The 20584-nt window shown below is 52.3% G+C and overlaps 1 protein-coding gene across 1 annotated transcript in view; it reads left to right on the top strand.

Moving 5' to 3' along the window:
* Positions 1-20584, top strand: part of LOC143973613 (electrogenic sodium bicarbonate cotransporter 4-like) — a 193600-nt gene that overhangs the window by 138698 nt on the left and 34318 nt on the right. Inside the window, exons 13-14 of the mRNA XM_077474470.1 lie at positions 2543-2686; positions 3870-4044. Of these exons, the coding sequence (XP_077330596.1) occupies positions 2543-2686; positions 3870-4044 (319 nt within the window). The remainder of the gene's footprint in view (positions 1-2542; positions 2687-3869; positions 4045-20584) is intronic.

The following is a 20584-nucleotide window of genomic DNA, read 5'->3' as shown; positions in this document are numbered from 1 at the left end:
CCTCCATTCAGTGTCCTCCACCCCTCTCTACCAATCCCTCCACTGGCCTCCATTCAGTGTCCTCCACCCCTCTCTACCAATCCCTCCACTGATCTCCATTCAGTGTCCTCCACTCCTCTCTACCAATCCCTCCACTGGTCTCCATTCAGTGTCCTCCACCCCTCTCTACCAATCCCTCCACTGACCTCCATTCAGTGTCCTCCACCCTCTCTACCAATCCCTCCACTGATCTCCATTCAGTGTCCTCCACCCCTCTCTACCAATCCCTCCACTGACCTCCATTCAGTGTCCTCCACCCCTCTCTACCAATCCCTCCACTGACCTCCATTCAGTGTCCTCCACCCCTCTCTACCAATCCCTCCACTGACCTCCATTCAGTGTCCTCCACCCCTCTCTACCAATCCCTCCACTGGTCTCCATTCAGTGTCCTCCACCCCTCTCTACCAATCCCTCCACTGACCTCCATTCAGTGTCCTCCACCCCTCTCTACCAATCCCTCCACTGGCCTCCATTCAGTGTCCTCCACCCCTCTCTACCAATCACTCCACTGGTCTCCATTCAGTGTCCTCCACCCCTCTCTACCAATCCCTCCACTGACCTCCATTCAATGTCCTCCACCCCTCTCTACCAATCCCTCCACTGGCCTCCATTCAGTGTCCTCCATCCCTCTCTACCAATCCCTCCACTGACCTCCATTCAGTGTCCTCCATCCCTCTCTACCAATCCCTCCACTGACCTCCATTCAGTGTCCTCCACCCCTCTCTACCAATCCCTCCACTGGCCTCCATTCAGTGTCCTCCACCCCTCTCTACCAATCACTCCACTGGTCTCCATTCAGTGTCCTCCATCCCTCTCTACCAATCCCTCCACTGACCTCCATTCAATGTCCTCCACCCCTCTCTACCAATCCCTCCACTGACCTCCATTCAGTGTCCTCCACCCCTCTCTACCAATCCCTCCACTGGCCTCCATTCAGTGTCCTCCACCCCTCTCTACCAATCACTCCACTGGTCTCCATTCAGTGTCCTCCACCCCTCTCTACCAATCCCTCCACTGACCTCCATTCAATGTCCTCCACCCCTCTCTACCAATCCCTCCACTGGCCTCCATTCAGTGTCCTCCACCCCTCTCTACCAATCTCTCCACTGGTCTCCATTCAGTGTCCTCCACCCCTCTCTACCAATCCCTCCACTGACCTCCATTCAGTGTCCTCCACTCCTCTCTACCAATCCCCCCACTGGCCTCCATTCAATGTCCTCCACCCCTCTCTACCAATCCCTCCACTGGCCTCCATTCAGTGTCCTCCACCCCTCTCTACCAATCCCTCCACTGGTCTCCTTTCAGTGTCCTCCACCCCTCTCTACCAATCCCTCCACTGATCTCCATTCAGTGTCCTCCACCCCTCTCTACCAATCCCTCCACTGACCTCCATTCAGTGTCCTCCACCCCTCTCTACCAATCCCTCCACTGGTCTCCATTCAGTGTCCTCCATCCCTCTCTACCAATCCCTCCACTGACCTCCATTCAGTGTCCTCCACTCCTCTCTACCAATCCCTCCACTCAGTGTCCTCCACCCCTCTCTACCAATCCCTCCACTGGTCTCCTTTCAGTGTCCTCCACCCCTCTCTACCAATCCCTCCACTGGCCTCCATTCAGTGTCCTCCACCCCTCTCTACCAAGCCCTCCACTGGCCTCCATTCAGTGTCCTCCACCCCTCTCTACCAATCCCTCCACTGGCCTCCATTCAGTGTCCTCCACCCCTCTCTACCAATCCCTCCACTGGTCTCCATTCAGTGTCCTCCATCCCTCTCTACCAATCCCTCCACTGGCCTCCATTCAGTGTCCTCCACCCCTTTCTGCCAATCCAACCACTGGCCTCCATTCAGTGTCCTCCACCCCTCTCTACCAATCCCTCCACTGACCTCCATTCAGTGTCCTCCACCCCTCTCTACCAATCCCTCCACTGACCTCCATGTCAGTGTTAAATTCAAAATACTAACAATAACATACAAAGCCATTTACAGCTCTGCCCCGAGCTACATCACCAATCTTGTCTCCAGAGATCACCCAAACCGTCCTCTCCATTCCTCCCCAAGACCTCCGACTCTCTAGCTCCTTTGTCTCCTACTCACATGCTCACCTCCAGGACTTCTCCAGAGCCTCTCCCATCCTCTGGAACTCTCTACCTCGATCTGTCCAACTGATCTCTGAAAACTCATCTCCTCAGGGAGGCCTATCTTGTCTTCAGCTAACAGAACTTTTAATTCTATCAGCTCGTCCCTCACAGTTATTACCTTTTCTACCACTTGTTCCACCCTATTAGATTGTCAGCTCCTATGAGTAGGACCCTCCTAACCTACTTGTATTGTATTGTCCCTGTACTGTCTTTATATTGTACAGTGCTCTGCAAACTGTATAAATCCTGTATAAGAATAATAATCATCTTATTTCTGAGCGATGGATTCCATGTTGTAGATCTTCATAGGAATAAAGGTAAAATATTCTCCCTACAATAAGGTGACTCTCCCACCTTCTACAACAGGAAATCGGTGTTCTCTGTGAATGAAGCCGGACAGATGAATGGGTCGGCCGGAGGGGTTGGTGGCGGCAGTGGAGGAGGTCCAAGTGAAGATGACGAGATGCCCGTTGCCCATGAGATTGGAGAAGAGCTTTCTTGGACCGGCAGGTGAGTCCTCCATCGAGTCACTCAGTCTGGAGATGGGACCGGCTCCATCAGACTTGGTATCCCAACCTCAGGAAGTGGGTGTTGGGATACCAAGTTAATTAATTTTAAATAAAGATTTGAAGATTTCACTTCTCATCCAATCAGGAACTGAGCACCAATCCACATATGACCCCTCTGTATCTCACATAACCCAATATGTTCCAGTAGTCCACATATAGCCATGCTGTATCTCATATAACCTGATATGTTCGTGTTGTCCACATATGACCGTTGTGTATCTCATATAACCCAATATTTTCCTGTAGTCCACATGTAATGGCTCTGTATGTCATATAACCTTATATGTTCCTGTAGTCCACGTATGACCACACTGTATCTCATATAACCTGATATGTTCCTGTAGTCCACATATGATGGATCTGTATCTCATATAACCTGATATGTTCCTGTAGTGCACTTATGGCTACGCTGTATCTCATATAACCTGATATGTTCCTGTAGTCCACATATGATGGATCTGTATCTCATATAACCTGATATGTTCCTGTAGTCCGCGTATGACTGATCTATATCTCATATAACCTGATATGTTCTTGTAGTCCACGTATAACCACACTGTATCTCATATAACCTGATATGTTCGTGTTGTCCACATATGACCGTTGTGTATCTCATATAACCCAATATCTTCCTGTAGTCCACATGTAATGGCTCTGTATGTCATATAACCTTATATGTTCCTGTAGTGCACTTATGACCACACTGTATCTCATATAACCTGATATGTTCCTGTAGTCCACATATGATGGATCTGTATCTCATATAACCTGATATGTTCCTGTAGTCCACATATGACTGATCTATATCTCATATAACCTTATATGTTCTTGTAGTCCACGTATGACCACACTGTATCTCATATAACCTGATATGTTCCTGTAGTCCACGTATGACTGATCTATATCTCATATAACCTTATATGTTCTTGTAGTCAAAATGTGACCACACTGTATCTCATATAACCCAATATGTTCCTGTAGTGCACTTATGGCTACGCTGTATCTCATATAACCCAATATGTTCCTGTAGTCCACATGTGAGCGCTGTATCTCATATAACCCAATATGTTCCTATAGTCCACATGTAACTCTTCTTCCATTCTCCTGGTTGTGTCACCTCTCAGGTTCTGTGGAGGACTGTATCTGGACATGAAGAGGAAGCTCCCCTTTTTCCTCAGTGACTTCTATGACGGCTTCCACATCCAATCCATCTCTGCCATTCTCTTCATCTACCTCGGCTGTATAACAAACGCCATCACATTTGGGGGGCTGCTGGGCGATGCCACTGACAACTACCAGGTACTGGAAGCATTGAGTTGCGGCTCCCGTGGCCCTCATGTAGGAAATGTGAGGTCCTCTGAGGTGCTCAGCCATGGTTTTCATGTAGATAATAGGACATGAGGCCTCCGCTGTGAACGGTCCCCATCATTACTTTATTCACAGTGTCAGATTTTATCTTCTGGCAAATGCAGTAGCAGAAGTGAGAATCCCCCAGTGGGAGCTGGAAAAGAGGCAGCGGAAGACCACACCTCAGATATTACCCAACACCTCCATCAAGACTAAATGTGACCACATACACAGAGAGATTAGAAGGACAGTAATGTCAGGGACCCGGGCAGTCACCCAGTCCATGGAAATTCCATCCCCCGATTAATATTATCTGAGATTCCATTTTATTAATCACAGATAGCGCAAACAGAACCCAGATATCAACTTCACTAATACCACCACCCAACCACCACAATGACATCGGACATCAACTTCATCAATACGACTTCAATCACCCAACGTAATGACATCAGACATCAACTTCACCAATATGACCACCCATCACCCAACTAGCACCCAATGTAATGACATCAGACATCAACTTTACCAATATGACCACCCATCACCCAACTAGCACCCAATGTAATGACATCAGACATCAACTTTACCAATATGACCACCCATCACCCAACTAGCACCCAATGTAATGACATCAGACATCAACTTCACCAATATGACCACCCATCACCCAACTACCACCCAATGTAATGACATCAGACATCAACTTTACCAATATGACCACCCATCACCCAACTAGCACCCAATGTAATGACATCAGACATCAACTTCACCAATATGACCACCCATCACCCAACTACCACCCAATGTAATGACATCAGACATCAACTTCACCAATATGACCACCCATCACCCAACTAGCACCCAATGTAATGACATCAGACATCAACTTCACCAATATGACCACCCATCACCCAACTACCACCCAATGTAATGACATCAGACATCAACTTCACCAATATGACCACCCATCACCCAACTACCACCCAATGTAATGACATCAGACATCAACTTCACCAATATGACCACCCATCACCCAACTAGCACCCAATGTAATGACATCAGACATCAACTTTACCAATATGACCACCCATCACCCAACTAGCACCCAATGTAATGACATCAGACATCAACTTTACCAATATGACCACCCATCACCCAACTAGCACCCAATGTAATGACATCAGACATCAACTTCACCAATATGACCACCCATCACCCAACTAGCACCCAATGTAATGACATCAGACATCAACTTCACCAATATGACCACCCATCACCCAACTAGCACCCAATGTAATGACATCAGACATCAACTTTACCAATATGACCACCCATCACCCAACTAGCACCCAATGTAATGACATCAGACATCAACTTCACCAATATGACCACCCATCACCCAACTAGCACCCAATGTAATGACATCAGACATCAACTTCACCAATATGACCACCCATCACCCAACTAGCACCCAATGTAATGACATCAGACATCAACTTTACCAATATGACCACCCATCACCCAACTACCACCCAATGTAATGACATCAGACATCAACTTTACCAATATGACCACCCATCACCCAACTACCACCCAATGTAATGACATCAGACATCAACTTTACCAATATGACCACCCACCACCCAACTAGCACCCAATGTAATGACATCAGACATCAACTTTACCAATATGACCACCCATCACCCAACTAGCACCCAATGTAATGACATCAGACATCAACTTTACCAATATGACCACCCATCACCCAACTACCACCCAATGTAATGACATCAGACATCAACTTCACCAATATGACCACCCATCACCCAACTAGCACCCAATGTAATGACATCAGACATCAACTTTACCAATATGACCACCCATCACCCAACTAGCACCCAATGTAATGACATCAGACATCAACTTTACCAATATGACCACCCATCACCCAACCACCACCCAATGTAATGACACCAAACATCAACTTCACCAATATGACCACCCATCACCCAACTAGCACCCAATGTAATGACATCAGACATCAACTTCACCAATATGACCACCCATCACCCAACTAGCACCCAATGTAATGACATCAGACATCAACTTTACCAATATGACCACCCATCACCCAACTAGCACCCAATGTAATGACATCAGACATCAACTTTACCAATATGACCACCCATCACCCAACTAGCACCCAATGTAATGACATCAGACATCAACTTTACCAATATGACCACCCATCACCCAACCACCACCCAATGTAATGACACCAAACATCAACTTCACCAATATGACCACCCATCACCCAACTAGCACCCAATGTAATGACATCAGACATCAACTTCACCAATATGACCACCCATCACCCAACTAGCACCCAATGTAATGACATCAGACATCAACTTTACCAATATGACCACCCATCACCCAACTAGCACCCAATGTAATGACATCAGACATCAACTTTACCAATATGACCACCCATCACCCAACTACCACCCAATGTAATGACATCAGACATCAACTTTACCAATATGACCACCCATCACCCAACTACCACCCAATGTAATGACACCAAACATCAACTTCACCAATATGACCACCCATCACCCAACTAGCACCCAATGTAATGACATCAGACATCAACTTTACCAATATGACCACCCATCACCCAACCACCACCCAATGTAATGACACCAAACATCAACTTCACCAATATGACCACCCATCACCCAACTAGCACCCAATGTAATGACATCAGACATCAACTTCACCAATATGACCACCCACCCATCACCCAACCACCACCCAATGTAATGACACCAAACATCAACTTCACCAATATGACCACCCATCACCCAACTAGCACCCAATGTAATGACACCAGACATCAACTTTACCAATATGACCACCCATCACCCAACTAGCACCCAATGTAATGACATCAGACATCAACTTCACCAATATGACCACCCACCCATCACCCAACCACCACCCAATGTAATGGCACCAGACATCAACTTCACCAATATGACCACCCATCACCCAACTACCACCCAATGTAATGGCACCAGACATCAACTTCACCAATATGACCACCCATCACCCAACCACCACCCAATGTAATGACATCAGACATCAACTTTACCAATATGACCACCCATCACCCAACTAGCACCCAATGTAATGACATCAGACATCAACTTTACCAATATGACCACCCATCACCCAACCACCACCCAATGTAATGACACCAAACATCAACTTCACCAATATGACCACCCATCACCCAACTAGCACCCAATGTAATGACATCAGACATCAACTTTACCAATATGACCACCCATCACCCAACTAGCACCCAATGTAATGACATCAGACATCAACTTCACCAATATGACCACCCATCACCCAACCACCACCCAATGTAATGGCACCAGACATCAACTTCACCAATATGACCACCCATCACCCAACTAGCACCCAATGTAATGACATCAGACATCAACTTCATCACTACAACTTCAATCACCCAACATAATGATGTCAGACATCAACTTCACCAATATGACCACCCATCACCCAACCACCACCCAATGTAATGACACCAAACATCAACTTCACCAATATGACCACCCATCACCCAACTAGCACCCAATGTAATGACACCAAACATCAACTTTACCAATATGACCATCCATCACCCAACCACCACCCAATGTAATGACATCAGACATCAACTTTACCAATATGACCACCCATCACCCAACTAGCACCCAATGTAATGACATCAGACATCAACTTCACCAATATGACCACCCATCACCCAACCACCACCCAATGTAATGGCACCAGACATCAACTTCACCAATATGACCACCCATCACCCAACTAGCACCCAATGTAATGACATCAGACATCAACTTCACCAATATGACCACCCATCACCCAACCACCACCCAATGTAATGACACCAGACATCAACTTCATCACTACAACTTCAATCACCCAACATAATGATGTCAGACATCAACTTCACCAATATGACCACCCATCACCCAACCACCACCCAATGTAATGACACCAAACATCAACTTCACCAATATGACCACCCATCACCCAACTAGCACCCAATGTAATGACATCAGACATCAACTTCATCAGTACAACAATATTGAGGAGGAGCAGGAAAGAGCGGAGGCTGAGGGAGTATATTGAGGGGGAGCAGGAAAGAGCGGAGGCTGAGGGAGTATATTGAGGGGGAGCAGGAAAGAGCGGAGGCTGAGGGAGTATATTGAGGGGGAGCAGGAAAGAGCGGAGGCTGAGGGAGTATATTGAGGAGAACCAGGAAAGAGCGGAGGCTGAGGGAGTATATTGAGGAGGAGCAGGAAAGAGCGGAGGCTGAGGGAGTATATTGAGGAGGAGCAGGAAAGAGCGGAGGCTGAGGGAGTATATTGAGGAGAACCAGGAAAGAGCGGAGGCTGAGGGAGTATATTGAGGGGGAGCAGGAAAGAGCGGAGGCTGAGGGAGTATATTGAGGGGGAGCAGGAAAGAGCGGAGGCTGAGGGAGTATATTGAGGAGGAGCAGGAAAGAGCGGAGGCTGAGGGAGTATATTGAGGAGGACCAGGAAAGAGCGGAGGCTGAGGGAGTATATTGAGGAGGAGCAGGAAAGAGCGGAGGCTGAGGGAGTATATTGAGGAGAACCAGGAAAGAGCGGAGGCTGAGGGAGTATATTGAGGAGGAGCAGGAAAGAGCGGAGGCTGAGGGAGTATATTGAGGAGAACCAGGAAAGAGCGGAGGCTGAGGGAGTATATTGAGGGGGAGCAGGAAAGAGCGGAGGCTGAGGGAGTATATTGAGGAGGACCAGGAAAGAGCGGAGGCTGAGGGAGTATATTGAGGAGGAGCAGGAAAGAGCGGAGGCTGAGGGAGTATATTGAGGAGAACCAGGAAAGAGCGGAGGCTGAGGGAGTATATTGAGGGGGAGCAGGAAAGAGCGGAGGCTGAGGGAGTATATTGAGGGGGAGCAGGAAAGAGCGGAGGCTGAGGGAGTGTATTGAGGGGGAGCAGGAAAGAGCGGAGGCTGAGGGAGTATATTGAGGGGGAGCAGGAAAGAGCGGAGGCTGAGGGAGTATATTGAGGAGGAGCAGGAAAGAGCGGAGGCTGAGGGAGTATATTGAGAAGGACCAGGAAAGAGCGGAGGCTGAGGGAGTATATTGAGGAGGAGCAGGAAAGAGCGGAGGCTGAGGGAGTATATTGAGGGGGAGCAGGAAAGAGCGGAGGCTGAGGGAGTATATTGAGGGGGAGCAGGAAAGAGCGGAGGCTGAGGGAGTATATTGAGGAGGACCAGGAAAGAGCGGAGGCTGAGGGAGTATATTGAGGAGGACCAGGAAAGAGCGGAGGCTGAGGGAGTATATTGAGGAGGAGCAGGAAAGAGCGGAGGCTGAGGGAGTGTATTGAGGGGGAGCAGGAAAGAGCGGAGGCTGAGGGAGTATATTGAGGGGGAGCAGGAAAGAGCGGAGGCTGAGGGAGTATATTGAGGAGGACCAGGAAAGAGTGGAGGCTGAGGGAGTATATTGAGGGGGAGCAGGAAAGAGCGGAGGCTGAGGGAGTATATTGAGGAGAACCAGGAAAGAGCGGAGGCTGAGGGAGTATATTGAGGGGGAGCAGGAAAGAGCGGAGGCTGAGGGAGTATATTGAGGGGGAGCAGGAAAGAGTGGAGGCTGAGGGAGTATATTGAGGGGGAGCAGGAAAGAGCGGAGGCTGAGGGAGTATATTGAGGGGGAGCAGGAAAGAGCGGAGGCTGAGGGAGTATATTGAGGGGGACCAGGAAAGAGCGGAGGCTGAGGGAGTATATTGAGGAGGAGCAGGAAAGAGCGGAGGCTGAGGGAGTATATTGAGGAGGAGCAGGAAAGAGCGGAGGCTGAGGGAGTATATTGAGGGGGAGCAGGAAAGAGCGGAGGCTGAGGGAGTATATTGAGGAGGACCAGGAAAGAGCGGAGGCTGAGTATATTGAGGAGGACCAGGAAAGAGCGGAGGCTGAGGGAGTATATTGAGGAGGAGCAGGAAAGAGCGGAGGCTGAGGGAGTATATTGAGGAGGACCAGGAAAGAGCGGAGGCTGAGGGAGTATATTGAGGAGAACCAGGAAAGAGCGGAGGCTGAGGGAGTATATTGAGGAGGACCAGGAAAGAGCGGAGGCTGAGGGGGTATATTGAGGGGGACCAGGAAAGAGCGGAGGCTGAGGGAGTATATTGAGGGGGAGCAGGAAAGAGCGGAGGCTGAGGGAGTATATTGAGGAGGACCAGGAAAGAGCGGAGGCTGAGGGAGTATATTGAGGAGGAGCAGGAAAGAGCGGAGGCTGAGGGGGTATATTGAGGGGGAGCAGGAAAGAGCGGAGGCTGAGGGAGTATATTGAGGGGGAGCAGGAAAGAGCGGAGGCTGAGGGAGTATATTGAGGAGGACCAGGAAAGAGCGGAGGCTGAGGGAGTATATTGAGGAGGAGCAGGAAAGAGCGGAGGCTGAGGGGGTATATTGAGGGGGAGCAGGAAAGAGCGGAGGCTGAGGGAGTATATTGAGGAGGACCAGGAAAGAGCGGAGGCTGAGGGAGTATATTGAGGAGGAGCAGGAAAGAGCGGAGGCTGAGGGAGTATATTGAGGAGGACCAGGAAAGAGCGGAGGCTGAGGGAGTATATTGAGGAGGACCAGGAAAGAGCGGAGGCTGAGGGAGTATATTGAGGAGGACCAGGAAAGAGCGGAGGCTGAGGGAGTATATTGAGGAGGAGCAGGAAAGAGCGGAGGCTGAGGGAGTATATTGAGGGGGAGCAGGAAAGAGCGGAGGCTGAGGGAGTATATTGAGGGGGAGCAGGAAAGAGCGGAGGCTGAGGGAGTATATTGAGGAGGACCAGGAAAGAGCGGAGGCTGAGGGAGTATATTGAGGAGGACCAGGAAAGAGTGGAGGCTGAGGGAGTATATTGAGGGGGAGCAGGAAAGAGCGGAGGCTGAGGGAGTGTATTGAGGGGGAGCAGGAAAGAGCGGAGGCTGAGGGAGTATATTGAGGGGGAGCAGGAAAGAGCGGAGGCTGAGGGAGTATATTGAGGGGGAGCAGGAAAGAGCGGAGGCTGAGGGAGTATATTGAGGGGGAGCAGGAAAGAGCGGAGGCTGAGGGAGTATATTGAGGGGGAGCAGGAAAGAGCAGAGGCTGAGGGAGTATATTGAGGAGGACCAGGAAAGAGCGGAGGCTGAGGGAGTATATTGAGGAGGACCAGGAAAGAGCGGAGGCTGAGGGAGTATATTGAGGGGGAGCAGGAAAGAGCGGAGGCTGAGGGAGTATATTGAGGGGGAGCAGGAAAGAGCGGAGGCTGAGGGAGTATATTGAGGAGGACCAGGAAAGAGCGGAGGCTGAGGGAGTATATTGAGGAGGAGCAGGAAAGAGCGGAGGCTGAGGGAGTATATTGAGGAGGAGCAGGAAAGAGCAGAGGCTGAGGGAGTATATTGAGGGGGAGCAGGAAAGAGCGGAGGCTGAGGGAGTACATTGAGGAGGACCAGGAAAGAGCGGAGGCTGAGGGAGTATATTGAGGGGGACCAGGAAAGAGCGGAGGCTGAGGGAGTATATTGAGGAGGACCAGGAAAGAGCGGAGGCTGAGGGGGTATATTGAGGAGGACCAGGAAAGAGCGGAGGCTGAGGGAGTATATTGAGGGGGAGCAGGAAAGAGCGGAGGGTGAGGGAGTATATTGAGGAGGACCAGGAAAGAGCGGAGGCTGAGGGAGTATATTGAGGGGGAGCAGGAAAGAGCGGAGGCTGAGGGGGTATATTGAGGAGGACCAGGAAAGAGCGGAGGCTGAGGGAGTATATTGAGGGGGAGCAGGAAAGAGCGGAGGCTGAGGGAGTATATTGAGGGGGAGCAGGAAAGAGCGGAGGCTGAGGGAGTATATTGAGGAGGACCAGGAAAGAGCGGAGGCTGAGGGAGTATATTGAGGAGGACCAGGAAAGAGCGGAGGCTGAGGGAGTATATTGAGGGGGAGCAGGAAAGAGCGGAGGCTGAGGGAGTATATTGAGGAGGACCAGGAAAGAGTGGAGGCTGAGGGAGTATATTGAGGAGGACCAGGAAAGAGCGGAGGCTGAGGGAGTATATTGAGGGGGAGCAGGAAAGAGCGGAGGCTGAGGGAGTATATTGAGGGGGAGCAGGAAAGAGCGGAGGCTGAGGGAGTATATTGAGGGGGAGCAGGAAAGAGCGGAGGCTGAGGGAGTATATTGAGGAGGACCAGGAAAGAGCGGAGGCTGAGGGAGTATATTGAGGGGGAGCAGGAAAGAGCGGAGGGTGAGGGAGTATATTGAGGAGGACCAGGAAAGAGCGGAGGCTGAGGGAGTATATTGAGGGGGAGCAGGAAAGAGCGGAGGCTGAGGGGGTATATTGAGGAGGACCAGGAAAGAGCGGAGGCTGAGGGAGTATATTGAGGGGGAGCAGGAAAGAGCGGAGGCTGAGGGAGTATATTGAGGGGGAGCAGGAAAGAGCGGAGGCTGAGGGAGTATATTGAGGAGGAGCAGGAAAGAGCGGAGGCTGAGGGGGTATATTGAGGAGGACCAGGAAAGAGCGGAGGCTGAGGGAGTATATTGAGGGGGAGCAGGAAAGAGCGGAGGCTGAGGGAGTATATTGAGGGGGAGCAGGAAAGAGCGGAGGCTGAGGGAGTATATTGAGGGGGAGCAGGAAAGAGCGGAGGCTGAGGGAGTATATTGAGGAGGACCAGGAAAGAGCGGAGGCTGAGGGAGTATATTGAGGGGGAGCAGGAAAGAGCGGAGGCTGAGGGAGTATATTGAGGGGGAGCAGGTAAGAGCGGAGGCTGAGGGGGTATATTGAGGGGGAGCAGGAAAGAGCGGAGGCTGAGGGAGTATATTGAGGGGGAGCAGGAAAGAGCGGAGGCTGAGGGGGTATATTGAGGAGGACCAGTAAAGAGCGGAGGCTGAGGGAGTATATTGAGGGGGAGCAGGAAAGAGCGGAGGCTGAGGGAGTATATTGAGGGGGAGCAGGAAAGAGCGGAGGCTGAGGGAGTATATTGAGGAGGAGCAGGAAAGAGCGGAGGCTGAGGGGGTATATTGAGGAGGACCAGGAAAGAGCGGAGGCTGAGGGAGTATATTGAGGGGGAGCAGGAAAGAGCGGAGGCTGAGGGAGTATATTGAGGGGGAGCAGGAAAGAGCGGAGGCTGAGGGAGTATATTGAGGGGGAGCAGGAAAGAGCGGAGGCTGAGGGAGTATATTGAGGAGGACCAGGAAAGAGCGGAGGCTGAGGGAGTATATTGAGGGGGAGCAGGAAAGAGCGGAGGCTGAGGGAGTATATTGAGGGGGAGCAGGTAAGAGCGGAGGCTGAGGGAGTATATTGAGGAGGACCAGGAAAGAGCGGAGGCTGAGGGAGTATATTGAGGGGGAGCAGGAAAGAGCGGAGGCTGAGGGAGTATATTGAGGGGGAGCAGGTAAGAGCGGAGGCTGAGGGGGTATATTGAGGGGGAGCAGGAAAGAGCGGAGGCTGAGGGAGTATATTGAGGGGGACCAGGAAAGAGTGGAGGCTGAGGGAGTATATTGAGGGGGACCAGGAAAGAGTGGAGGCTGAGGGAGTATATTGAGGGGGACCAGGAAAGAGTGGAGGCTGAGGGGGTATATTGAGGGGGAGCAGGAAAGAGCGGAGGGTGAGGGAGTATATTGAGGAGGACCAGGAAAGAGCGGAGGCTGAGGGAGTATATTGAGGGGGAGCAGGAAAGAGCGGAGGGTGAGGGAGTATATTGAGGAGAACCAGGAAAGAGCGGAGGCTGAGGGAGTATATTGAGGGGGAGCAGGAAAGAGCGGAGGCTGAGGGAGTATATTGAGGGGGAGCAGGAAAGAGCGGAGGCTGAGGGGGTATATTGAGGAGGACCAGGAAAGAGCGGAGGCTGAGGGAGTATATTGAGGGGGAGCAGGAAAGAGCGGAGGCTGAGGGAGTATATTGAGGGGGAGCAGGAAAGAGCGGAGGCTGAGGGAGTATATTGAGGAGGAGCAGGAAAGAGCGGAGGCTGAGGGGGTATATTGAGGAGGACCAGGAAAGAGCGGAGGCTGAGGGAGTATATTGAGGGGGAGCAGGAAAGAGCGGAGGCTGAGGGAGTATATTGAGGGGGAGCAGGAAAGAGCGGAGGCTGAGGGAGTATATTGAGGGGGAGCAGGAAAGAGCGGAGGCTGAGGGAGTATATTGAGGAGGACCAGGAAAGAGCGGAGGCTGAGGGAGTATATTGAGGGGGAGCAGGAAAGAGCGGAGGCTGAGGGAGTATATTGAGGGGGAGCAGGAAAGAGCGGAGGCTGAGGGAGTATATTGAGGAGGACCAGGAAAGAGCGGAGGCTGAGGGGGTATATTGAGGAGGACCAGGAAAGAGCGGAGGCTGAGGGAGTATATTGAGGAGGACCAGGAAAGAGCGGAGGCTGAGGGAGTATATTGAGGGGGAGCAGGAAAGAGCGGAGGCTGAGGGAGTATATTGAGGAGGACCAGGAAAGAGCGGAGGCTGAGGGAGTATATTGAGGGGGAGCAGGAAAGAGCGGAGGCTGAGGGAGTATATTGAGGAGGAGCAGGAAAGAGCGGAGGCTGAGGGAGTATATTGAGGAGAACCAGGAAAGAGCGGAGGCTGAGGGGGTATATTGAGGAGAACCAGGAAAGAGCGGAGGCTGAGGGAGTATATTGAGGAGGAGCAGGAAAGAGTGGAGGCTGAGGGAGTATATTGAGGAGAACCAGGAAAGAGCGGAGGCTGAGGGAGTATATTGAGGGGGAGCAGGAAAGAGCGGAGGCTGAGGGAGTATATTGAGGAGGACCAGGAAAGAGCGGAGGCTGAGGGAGTATATTGAGGGGGAGCAGGAAAGAGCGGAGGCTGAGGGAGTATATTGAGGAGAACCAGGAAAGAGCGGAGGCTGAGGGAGTATATTGAGGAGAACCAGGAAAGAGCGGAGGCTGAGGGGGTATATTGAGGAGGACCAGGAAAGAGCGGAGGCTGAGGGAGTATATTGAGGAGAACCAGGTAAGAGCGGAGGCTGAGGGAGTATATTGAGGGGGAGCAGGAAAGAGCGGAGGCTGAGGGAGTATATTGAGGAGGAGCAGGAAAGAGCGGAGGCTGAGGGAGTATATTGAGGAGGACCAGGAAAGAGCGGAGGCTGAGGGAGTATATTGAGGAGGAGCAGGTAAGAGCGGAGGCTGAGGGAGTATATTGAGGGGGAGCAGGAAAGAGCGGAGGCTGAGGGAGTATATTGAGGAGGAGCAGGAAAGAGCGGAGGCTGAGGGAGTATATTGAGGAGGACCAGGAAAGAGCGGAGGCTGAGGGAGTATATTGAGGGGGAGCAGGAAAGAGCGGAGGCTGAGGGAGTATATTGAGGGGGAGCAGGAAAGAGCGGAGGCTGAGGGAGTATATTGAGGGGGAGCAGGAAAGAGCGGAGGCTGAGGGAGTATATTGAGGAGGAGCAGGAAAGAGTGGAGGCTGAGGGAGTATATTGAGGAGGAGCAGGTAAGAGCGGAGGCTGAGGGAGTATATTGAGGAGGAGCAGGAAAGAGTGGAGGCTGAGGGAGTATATTGAGGAGGAGCAGGAAAGAGCGGAGGCTGAGGGAGTATATTGAGGAGGAGCAGGAAAGAGCGGAGGCTGAGGGAGTATATTGAGGGGGACCAGGAAAGAGCGGAGGCTGAGGGGGTATATTGAGGGGGAGCAGGAAAGAGCGGAGGCTGAGGGAGTATATTGAGGGGGACCAGTAAAGAGCGGAGGCTGAGGGGGTATATTGAGGGGGACCAGGAAAGAGCGGAGGCTGAGGGAGTATATTGAGGAGGACCAGGAAAGAGTGGAGGCTGAGGGAGTATATTGAGGGGGAGCAGGAAAGAGTGGAGGCTGAGGGAGTATATTGAGGGGGAGCAGGAAAGAGTGGAGGCTGAGGGAGTATATTGAGGGGGAGCAGGAAAGAGTGGAGGCTGAGGGGGTATATTGAGGGGGAGCAGGAAAGAGCGGAGGCTGAGGGAGTATATTGAGGGGGAGCAGGAAAGAGCGGAGGCTGAGGGAGTATATTGAGGGGGAGCAGGAAAGAGTGGAGGCTGAGGGAGTATATTGAGGGGGAGCAGGAAAGAGTGGAGGCTGAGGGAGTATATTGAGGGGGAGCAGGAAAGAGCGGAGGCTGAGGGAGTATATTGAGGGAGAGCAGGAAAGAGCGGAGGCTGAGGGAGTATATTGAGGAGGAGCAGGAAAGAGCGGAGGCTGAGTATATTGAGGGGGACCAGGAAAGAGCGGAGGCTGAGGGAGTATATTGAGGGGGAGCAGGAAAGAGCGGAGGCTGAGGGAGTATATTGAGGAGGAGCAGGAAAGAGCGGAGGCTGAGTATATTGAGGGGGACCAGGAAAGAGCGGAGGCTGAGGGAGTATATTGAGGGGGAGCAGGAAAGAGCGGAGGCTGAGGGAGTATATTGAGGGGGAGCAGGAAAGAACGGAGGCTGAGGGGGTATATTGAGGGGGAGCAGGAAAGAGTGGAGGCTGAGGGAGTATATTGAGGAGGACCAGGAAAGAGCGGAGGCTGAGGGAGTATATTGAGGAGGAGCAGGAAAGAGTGGAGGCTGAGGGAGTATATTGAGGAGGACCAGGAAAGAGCGGAGGCTGAGGGAGTATATTGAGGAGGAGCAGGAAAGAGTGGAGGCTGAGGGAGTATATTGAGGAGGACCAGGAAAGAGCGGAGGCTGAGGGAGTATATTGAGGGGGAGCAGGAAAGAGTGGAGGCTGAGGGAGTATATTGAGGAGGAGCAGGAAAGAGCGGAGGCTGAGGGAGTATATTGAGGAGGAGCAGGAAAGAGCGGAGGCTGAGGGAGTATATTGAGGGGGAGCAGGAAAGAGCGGAGGCTGAGGGAGTATATTGAGGGGGAGCAGGAAAGAGCGGAGGCTGAGGGGGTATATTGAGGGGGAGCAGGAAAGAGCGGAGGCTGAGGGAGTATATTGAGGGGGAGCAGGAAAGAGCGGAGGCTGAGGGGGTATATTGAGGGGGAGCAGGAAAGAGCGGAGGCTGAGGGGGTATATTGAGGGGGACCAGGAAAGAGCGGAGGCTGAGGGAGTATATTGAGGGGGAGCAGGAAAGAGCGGAGGCTGAGGGGGTATATTGAGGGGGACCAGTAAAGAGCGGAGGCTGAGGGGGTATATTGAGGGGGACCAGGAAAGAGCGGAGGCTGAGGGAGTATATTGAGGAGGACCAGGAAAGAGTGGAGGCTGAGGGAGTATATTGAGGGGGAGCAGGAAAGAGTGGAGGCTGAGGGGGTATATTGAGGGGGAGCAGGAAAGAGCGGAGGCTGAGGGAGTATATTGAGGAGGAGCAGGAAAGAGCGGAGGCTGAGGGAGTATATTGAGGGGGACCAGTAAAGAGCGGAGGCTGAGGGAGTATATTGAGGGGGAGCAGGAAAGAGCGGAGGCTGAGGGAGTATATTGAGGAGGACCAGGAAAGAGTGGAGGCTGAGGGAGTATATTGAGGGGGAGCAGGAAAGAGCGGAGGCTGAGGGAGTATATTGAGGGGGAGCAGGAAAGAGCGGAGGCTGAGGGAGTATATTGAGGGGGAGCAGGAAAGAGTGGAGGCTGAGGGAGTATATTGAGGAGGAGCAGGAAAGAGCGGAGGCTGAGGGAGTATATTGAGGAGGAGCAGGAAAGAGCGGAGGCTGAGGGAGTATATTGAGGGGGAGCAGGAAAGAGCGGAGGCTAAGGGAGTATATTGAGGGGGAGCAGGAAAGAGCGGAGGCTGAGGGAGTATATTGAGGGGGAGCAGGAAAGAGCGGAGGCTGAGGGGGTATATTGAGGGGGAGCAGGAAAGAGCGGAGGCTGAGGGGGTATATTGAGGGGGACCAGGAAAGAGCGGAGGCTGAGGGAGTATATTGAGGGGGAGCAGGAAAGAGCGGAGGCTGAGGGGGTATATTGAGGGGGAGCAGGAAAGAGCGGAGGCTGAGGGGGTATATTGAGGGGGACCAGGAAAGAGCGGAGGCTGAGGGAGTATATTGAGGAGGAGCAGGAAAGAGCGGAGGCTGAGGGAGTATATTGAGGGGGACCAGTAAAGAGCGGAGGCTGAGGGGGTATATTGAGGGGGACCAGGAAAGAGCGGAGGCTGAGGGAGTATATTGAGGACCAGGAAAGAGCGGAGGCTGAGTATATTGAGGAGGAGCAGGAAAGAGCGGAGGCTGAGGGAGTATATTGAGGGGGAGCAGGAAAGAGCGGAGGCTGAGGGAGTATATTGAGGGGGAGCAGGAAAGAGTGGAGGCTGAGGGAGTATATTGAGGGGGAGCAGGAAAGAGTGGAGGCTGAGGGGGTATATTGAGGGGGAGCAGGAAAGAGCGGAGGCTGAGGGAGTATATTGAGGAGGAGCAGGAAAGAGCGGAGGCTGAGGGAGTATATTGAGGGGGACCAGTAAAGAGCGGAGGCTGAGGGAGTATATTGAGGGGGAGCAGGAAAGAGCGGAGGCTGAGGGAGTATATTGAGGGGGACCAGGAAAGAGCGGAGGCTGAGGGAGTATATTGAGGAGGACCAGGAAAGAGCGGAGGCTGAGGGAGTATATTGAGGGGGAGCAGGAAAGAGCGGAGGCTGAGGGAGTATATTGAGGAGGAGCAGGAAAGAGCGGAGGCTGAGGGAGTATATTGAGGAGGACCAGGAAAGAGTGGAGGCTGAGGGAGTATATTGAGGGGGAGCAGGAAAGAGCGGAGGCTGAGGGAGTATATTGAGGGGGAGCAGGAAAGAGCGGAGGCTGAGGGAGTATATTGAGGGGGACCAGGAAAGAGCGGAGGCTGAGGGAGTATATTGAGGAGGAGCAGGAAAGAGCGGAGGCTGAGGGAGTATATTGAGGGGGAGCAGGAAAGAGCGGAGGCTGAGGGAGTATATTGAGGAGGACCAGGAAAGAGCGGAGGCTGAGGGAGTATATTGAGGAGGACCAGGAAAGAGTGGAGGCTGAGGGAGTATATTGAGGAGGACCAGGAAAGAGCGGAGGCTGAGGGAGTATATTGAGGAGGACCAGGAAAGAGTGGAGGCTGAGGGAGTATATTGAGGAGGAGCAGGAAAGAGCGGAGGCTGAGGGAGTATATTGAGGAGGACCAGGAAAGAGCGGAGGCTGAGGGAGTATATTGAGGGGGAGCAGGAAAGAGCGGAGGCTGAGGGAGTATATTGAGGAGGAGCAGGAAAGAGCGGAGGCTGAGGGAGTATATTGAGGAGGACCAGGAAAGAGCGGAGGCTGAGGGAGTATATTGAGGAGGAGCAGGTAAGAGCGGAGGCTGAGGGAGTATATTGAGGGGGAGCAGGAAAGAGCGGAGGCTGAGGGAGTATATTGAGGAGGAGCAGGAAAGAGCGGAGGCTGAGGGAGTATATTGAGGAGGACCAGGAAAGAGCGGAGGCTGAGGGAGTATATTGAGGGGGAGCAGGAAAGAGCGGAGGCTGAGGGAGTATATTGAGGGGGAGCAGGAAAGAGCGGAGGCTGAGGGAGTATATTGAGGGGGAGCAGGAAAGAGCGGAGGCTGAGGGAGTATATTGAGGAGGAGCAGGAAAGAGTGGAGGCTGAGGGAGTATATTGAGGAGGAGCAGGTAAGAGCGGAGGCTGAGGGAGTATATTGAGGAGGAGCAGGAAAGAGTGGAGGCTGAGGGAGTATATTGAGGAGGAGCAGGAAAGAGCGGAGGCTGAGGGAGTATATTGAGGAGGAGCAGGAAAGAGCGGAGGCTGAGGGAGTATATTGAGGGGGACCAGGAAAGAGCGGAGGCTGAGGGGGTATATTGAGGGGGAGCAGGAAAGAGCGGAGGCTGAGGGAGTATATTGAGGGGGACCAGTAAAGAGCGGAGGCTGAGGGGGTATATTGAGGGGGACCAGGAAAGAGCGGAGGCTGAGGGAGTATATTGAGGAGGACCAGGAAAGAGTGGAGGCTGAGGGAGTATATTGAGGGGGAGCAGGAAAGAGTGGAGGCTGAGGGAGTATATTGAGGGGGAGCAGGAAAGAGTGGAGGCTGAGGGAGTATATTGAGGGGGAGCAGGAAAGAGTGGAGGCTGAGGGGGTATATTGAGGGGGAGCAGGAAAGAGCGGAGGCTGAGGGAGTATATTGAGGGGGAGCAGGAAAGAGCGGAGGCTGAGGGAGTATATTGAGGGGGAGCAGGAAAGAGTGGAGGCTGAGGGAGTATATTGAGGGGGAGCAGGAAAGAGTGGAGGCTGAGGGAGTATATTGAGGGGGAGCAGGAAAGAGCGGAGGCTGAGGGAGTATATTGAGGGAGAGCAGGAAAGAGCGGAGGCTGAGGGAGTATATTGAGGAGGAGCAGGAAAGAGCGGAGGCTGAGTATATTGAGGGGGACCAGGAAAGAGCGGAGGCTGAGGGAGTATATTGAGGGGGAGCAGGAAAGAGCGGAGGCTGAGGGAGTATATTGAGGAGGAGCAGGAAAGAGCGGAGGCTGAGTATATTGAGGGGGACCAGGAAAGAGCGGAGGCTGAGGGAGTATATTGAGGGGGAGCA

This window comes from Lithobates pipiens, unplaced genomic scaffold, assembly GCF_037356315.1.
Source record: "Lithobates pipiens isolate NorthernLeopardFrog02 unplaced genomic scaffold, aLitPip1_a1.2 Scaffold_86, whole genome shotgun sequence".
Lineage (NCBI taxonomy): Eukaryota > Metazoa > Chordata > Amphibia > Anura > Ranidae > Lithobates > Lithobates pipiens.
This window is presented reverse-complemented; position numbering and strand designations above follow the sequence as displayed.